Source organism: Malaclemys terrapin, chromosome 8, assembly GCF_027887155.1.
Source record: "Malaclemys terrapin pileata isolate rMalTer1 chromosome 8, rMalTer1.hap1, whole genome shotgun sequence".
Taxonomy (NCBI): Eukaryota; Metazoa; Chordata; order Testudines; family Emydidae; genus Malaclemys; species Malaclemys terrapin.
This window is the reverse complement of record NC_071512.1, coordinates 3,031,279-3,037,868: the sequence shown is the minus strand read 5'-3', so window position 1 is coordinate 3,037,868 and position 6,590 is coordinate 3,031,279. Positions and strand designations below refer to the sequence as shown.

General features: G+C 49.0%; 1 protein-coding gene across 1 annotated transcript in view; it reads right to left on the bottom strand.

The window, feature by feature from the left end:
* Positions 1 to 2,895: 2,895 nt before the first annotated feature.
* ADAM19 (ADAM metallopeptidase domain 19) overlaps positions 2,896 to 6,590 on the bottom strand; it is a 46,335-nt gene continuing 42,640 nt past the window's right edge. The window contains exons 21-23 of the mRNA XM_054037380.1: positions 5,145 to 5,375; positions 3,812 to 3,958; positions 2,896 to 2,910 (exon numbers count right to left, since the gene is read on the bottom strand). Of these exons, the coding sequence (XP_053893355.1) occupies positions 2,896 to 2,910; positions 3,812 to 3,958; positions 5,145 to 5,375 (393 nt within the window). The remainder of the gene's footprint in view (positions 2,911 to 3,811; positions 3,959 to 5,144; positions 5,376 to 6,590) is intronic.

The window sequence follows — 6,590 nt, the reverse complement described above, 5'->3', positions numbered from 1 at the left end:
CCTTGTTTACTTATAGAACCTTGAGGAGGAAGAAATGCTAATGTTGCAAAAAAATGGCTCGGTCCATCTTTAGATGCCAGCCAAACCTAATGTGAATGTTCAGAGGTATTTCTTCATGGTCAGGTAGCAATAATGGAATCACAACCCAGAACAGGTTTTTGCAGCAAAGCGTAGGATTTCTTACACTGTGCAGCTTGGACTATTCGGCTTGAAGACTTCTAGTCATAGTAAGTCGGATATGACAGCTTCTGTGGCTCTAGCTCCAGAATTGCTGATGCTCACACATGAAGTAATTTCAAGGAAAACGGAAAAATTGCTGGGGGAACAAAATGTCCCAAATCTAAAATCTTGAGATAAAATGTGCGGGAACCTAAATCAGTTAAAAAAACCCAACACATTCACAATGTTAAGGCCCTAGGATTAGGACCTTCAGTTTAAAGTGCACATGGACAACTGCCTCCACGAGGTCCATTTAGAGGAGAGTTTGGATTCAATCAGCTGTCCAACAAAAGCACCATGTGTCATAGAAATCTTCCATTGCTCTCCCAACTGGGAAGCTTTAAAGTTACGTTTCTTGTTAGTCTGGTGACCGGGTACCCAGTGTTGCTCTGTATTGCTCAACACAGAATGGAGGCTGATGGACTATATACGGAAAGTGTACGGGTCTGGTTAGCTGTGGTACCGCATTATGGCAGGAAGGTGCCACCACCCAGACTTCATTTTAACTCCATTTGACTGTTCACCCTGTAATTTCTTTAGAGAGTTTTTCAGTAGTACCTAGTCTAAGTCCAAATGACACTGATAAGGGCACATAAACCAAGCTGGAAATGCCACTCGATCTTACACTTACATCAACAAGACAAGACAGAGGAATCAAGCGGTTAATGCAATACAACCGACTGGCCGTGATGGAAAGGGTCTTGCTAGGGATGGTCTGGTTGGGAGGAGGTTTCCAGCCCAGGTTACTTCAGCATGGCATATTTTCCACTGTTTCCTTCCCCGCTGCTGGCCAGTCAGTCAATGCCCAGGGAAACAGAACGGACTGAAGGCTTTGATAGCTCTGTAGCAGTGACACCCTCACAGCTGTGCCTGCTCTAGACAGACCAAGGGAAGCGGAGTGGTGTGATCCTTAGAGCACCGCCTGTCAAGTCCAGCAGCTGACAAATTCAGAGCCCTGAGCACCGGAGCACTAACGTACTGATGAAATATAGCGTGTCGGTGTAGCCATCTCAGTCCCAGGATATTAGAGACACTAGGTGGGTGAGGTCATATTTTTTAAAATATGGAGCACTCTCTCTCCCCAGCCCCCCTCTTCTGCATTATACATTGCACAATAATATGTCACTGCCATTTTAATCAAGTAACTCCTGTATTGCAGGAAGCCAAAGGCACAGTGGGCCAAATTCAGTCTTGGAGTATACTGATGCAATTCCCATTGGTGTCATTAGGTGTTGCATCTGCCTACACTAGGACTGTGATTTAGCTGGGAATTGGTCCTGCTTTGAGCAGGGGGTTGGACTAGATGACCTCCTGAGGTCCCTTCCAGCCCTGATATTCCAGGATTCTATGCTAGCGACATACATTTGTGCAGGGCCGGATGTGGCCCAGTGAGCCAGGTGGGAACATGGGGCCGGGGGAGAGGAGATCAAGCTCTGAACATGACCTGTGTATCTGCTTCCTGGTGACAAAGACATCCAGTTCCTGGTGAGATCCTGAGTCGATACGGAAAGAATCCCTGTTTGGCTGGATGACCCCAGCCCTGTGGCACAGAGGGCCTGGCCATCATTTTTTCAAGGCGTTCGCTCCTCCGGCTAGCTTCACTGTTGAATTCTGGTGTGGGGAGTTACAATGGGGGGAAAAAAAAGACACTGAAATAAGTATTTGTGAAAAAGAAAAGCTTCCCACTTGTTCTCACTCAGCTCACACCACAGAGGGGCAGGCCAGGTTGTCCAAGTCCAGCTGACTGATGGAAGAAACATATAGGAACCCTGGCAACGTCATGCCAATTCAGACCTGTATCCCGCCTCTGGCCGTGGCCCGTACCAGACTCTTCACAGGAAGGTGCAAGAATGCCCATAATGGACACTGCTAGAGTAACCCACCCATAGGGAAAGTTTCTTCCTGACCCCAGGCAGTTAGAGGCTGGGCTCAGACTTTATATTAAGCGTGAGTCAATGATTACTAGACGCTATAAGCACATTACATAGATGAGTAATGTATTCTAAGCAAGAAACAAAGAATTTTGAATTCACATTCAGAAAAGACAATGATATGGCCAAGCCTATAGGGTCCCCAATCTCAGGGCATAAGAAATGTTTGCAACCAACTGCACATGACCTAAACCTTTCCTTGTAGTTTACATACATGAGTAATGTGTGTTACAGATGGTTATAAGTTAGTCACTGGACAGTGGTGTAGCTGGTTATAAGCCGTGGTCTCAAATAATCTATAAAAATTGTTTAACTATTTGTTAAAACACCTATTAAGCATTTCTCAACTCTTTATCAATGGAACCCTAATATAAAGAGTGACAAGATTGGAATTTTACCTGAAGCAGGAAAGTTTATATCCCTTATCATTTATTTTTGTCCAATCTAATATAATGGTGGGTGTTTTCAGTAGTCAAATACATGCCTAATTCTTTAAGAATCTTGTGGCAATGAGTTCCACAGGCAATGTGTTGTGTTAAAGCATGTTTACTCTGATCAGGTCCAAATTGGTTGCCTTTCAGTTTCATTGGCTGGCCCCCTTGTTCTGAATTTATACAAAAGGATAAATAGGAGTGCCTGAATTACTTTTTCTATAGCCTTCATTATTTTGTGCCCACCTACGTCATGTCCTCTCTTATTCTTCTCCTTTCAAAATATCTCCTCAGAGGCCGTTCTGACTAATCTTTTACGTCACCCGTCCCTGGACCCCAGAACGGAACACAGGATGAGGGCCTGCCATCAATTTATAATTATACACTGCCATCATAATATTGTCAGTATTTTTTTCTAGCCCATTCCTAACATATCCAATATGACTGCCATTGTACAATGAGCAGAAGTTTACTCTGAGCTATCCACAGTGACAAATCAAGTCTTTCCCTTGAGCGATAAAGGGCTTCTTTAAAAACCAGCCTGGTGTCTGAGCAGCTAGAGTTCTTCCTTCCTGCATGTATTGTCCTGTATTTAGCAACCACGAGTTTCATCTGCCATCATGCTAGCCAGTCACTTGGTTTGAAATTCCTCAGCGCCTCACTGGTCTTGACCAACGTAAATAATTGTCTGTCATCAGCATGTTTTGTCATCTAGGTCGCTGCTCGTGCCCTTCTCTAGACCATTAATTAATGTAGAGATTTAATCTCTGGAAAATGTTATGGGAGCTAGAGAATTAAAAAGCAACTCAACTGCTGTGGACTATAACCCAGTCACAGGATTGCCTATATTTAGCAATTCCCACGGCTGATTTTTTGTTTCTATTAAAGACTATTTTGAAACAGCCACTGTCCTCGGTATCCCTGGAGAGTTGAATCCATTCAATCGTTTAACCCAACAAATAGGTAGTGAGAAATGAACTAAAATCAGTGCCATCAACCCTACAACAACAAACAGGTGCGTGTAGCCCAGCACTCATAAGCAACCCAGCCACAATAAACCAGCGAAGGAAAATATTTTGGTGATAAAACCTTCTTGTTTCCTTTAACCGCCCTGCACTAGTGGATTTTGTATTTTAATAGCAAGGTGATTTTATATCTCTGGAACAGCCATGCTGCGTGGTGGCGAGAGCATGCTGCTCTCCTCTGTGGTATTTTGTAAGCAAGCCCTACCTCCACCGGTGGTGGGTGTCGTCCTGGGCGCCTTCCAACAGCAGGTGGTGGTAGCGTTGTGGTGTTCATCTTTGGCACAGTCCTGGGTCCAGTAGGGACGGGGTTAGCCGGCAAAGCTTTCTGTGGGGGGCGGGGTCTAGCAGGGTCCTAAGCAAGAAACAAAGAGCTTTGAATTCACATTCAGGAAGGGCGCTTCTATGGCCAAGCCTATGAAGTCCCCAACCTCAGAGCATAAGAAAGGTTTGCAGCCAATTGCTCATGACTTAACCCTTTCCTTGCTCTTTCCATGGATGACTGCAGTTACTGAGAGCCTAGAATCCCATGTAATGCATCAGCTCAAGCTCACTGCCGGCCCTGCCAGAGGCCTTTGGCACACCTGCCAGCACCCTGGCCCTCTCAAGAGCAGGCATTCACCAGCTGCAGATTAGGAGCTCTGCAAAGAGCACGGAAGGTGGTTTCGCCCACCCTGCCCTGCGCCCAGTTTTTCTCCCTCCTCATTACAAAGCCCAGGAAGTCATTAGCTAAAAGGTCCTGAGCGTCTGCTCGATTTCCTGGCCCGTATTGATTGCCAGAGCTGTTACTGAAAGGTGCTTAAGGGGGTTTCTGTATAGACTCCGAGCTTGGGATGGAGCCCGGGCTCTGGGACCCTGCGAGGTGGGAGGGTCTCAGACCTCAGGCTGCAGCCCGAGCCCTGCGGCATGGACCAGCTGCCGATGTCTAGTTGCTGCGTAGACATACCCAGTGTGACCTCAGTTACACAAAGACTTGGTGCCCCTGCTGAAGGAAATGGTATTGCCTGATACTGGCTAACAGTCTCCTTTGCACCCAGCGGGACATCCGGAGAACTGACAGAGCTGAATGAAGAATAATCATTGAAAAAGCGCACCCAGCAGGGGAACATTATCAACTGCAGCATGAGGCAGCAGGAGCACATGTGCTAACCTCTCCACTGGGAACAAACAGAACTGTCCTGCAGGAAGAGGTAACACAATGGAGTTCATTCACCCGCATCTCATCTCAAGAGATGTGAATGCAACCTAAAGGCAAGCACAAAAGAACTGAGTCCCTGGTGGTTCCATCCCACCCCCTCCTGTGCCCAGTTCAGCACAGCTCTCGGTCAGAGAGAGCATAGGTGGGGGAAATGCATCGCTTGAGCTGCAGTAGGAAAGGTTAGTCACTGGGCTCTGCCCCATGCCCGGTGCTAGTGACCATCAGAACTCTAAGGTTGCCATGAGCAGTTAGATGCCAGCACATTTGCTCAGAGCAGGTGGCACGTTCCAACCACAGTAAAGGACAGACAGATCTATGGCAAATTGCAATGGGATTACTTTACCTGTGGGACTATGAGTTTTGGAGCAGGGGGTGCTGGCCTGGTTGGAGGAATTCGTCTTGCAGTGTCCTTCGGAATCCCATCTATCTGATATACCAGACCAGGGGATTTCCTGGTGTCGTTGCTGTGGCCGACTGGGAAAGCAGGGGGTTGCTGGATATTAGTTTTGAGATCTGGGGTAGGTTTGGGGTGAAGCACAGCAGGTTTCGATGGGATTTCTGGGGTGGAGGTAGCCTGCATACAAGTCACACAAACACCAGGCATTATTTCCACATCAGACATGCTGCTTTCTATACTCATTGTCGCACCTCTGTTTCTTCCATGAGGCCTTCCAGCAATACAGCACAAAGTGCTGACTACAGACAGAGTCATGAACTGACCAAGTGACTCTGTCTTCGGCCATGGATATCTAGCAAATGTTGATCATCTTGGATCATTTTGCCTGTGACACAGTCCACACCAGGAAGTTTACAAGTGTCAGCAACGGGTGCATTGAATAGTGTAGAAAACAATTTGGCTGTGATTTTCAAAGGAGCCAAAAGGAGTGAGTCTAGGGTTGCCAACTTTTTACTCACACAAAACCGAACACCCTTGCCCCGCCCCTCCTCTGAGGCCCCACCCCCTCTCACTCCATCCCCCCCACCACCACCACCATAACTCGCTCTCCTCACCCTCACTCACTCGCTCATTTTCACTGGGTTGGCTCAGGGGGCTGGGGTGTGGGAGGGGGTGAGGGCTCCAGCTGGGGGTGTGGGCTCTGGGGTGGGGCCGGGGATGAGGGGTTTGGGGTGCAGGAGGGGTCTCCGGGCTGAGGTTGGGGTGTGGGAGGAGGTACAGGCTCTGGGCTGGGGGTGCAGGTTCTGGGGTGGGGCCAGAAATGAGGGGTTCCGGGTGCGGGAGGGGGCTCTGGGCTGGGGCAGAGGGTTGGGGTGGTGAGGGCTCCGGCTGGAGGTGCAGGCTCTGATGTGGGGCTGGGGATGAGGGATTTGGGGTACAGGAGGGTGCTCCAGGCTGGGACCGAGGGGTTTGGAGTGCGGGAGGGGGCTCTGGGCTGGGGTGCGGGAGGTATGAGGGCTCTGGCTGGGGGTGCAGACTTCCTGTGACCCACAGGAAAAAAATCAAACACGGGCCACTCAGCCACCTGGGGGGGGGCACGGAGGCTCGGGGCTTCCCCCTGCAGCGGGGCAAGTTGGCGCTTGTGGCTCCAGCCCCGGGGGGTGGGGGGCAGGATCCCTTTTCGACCAGCTGTTCTGGTCGAAAACCGGACACCTGGTCACCCTAAGTGAGTCACTCAAAATCGTAGGACTGGCAGGGACCTTGAGAAGTCATCTAGTCCAGTCGCCTGCTCTCAAGACAGGACTAAGTATTATCTAGACCATCCCTGACAGGGGTTTGTCTAACCTGCTCTTAACAATCCCCAGAGATGGAGATTCCACCACCTCCCTAGGC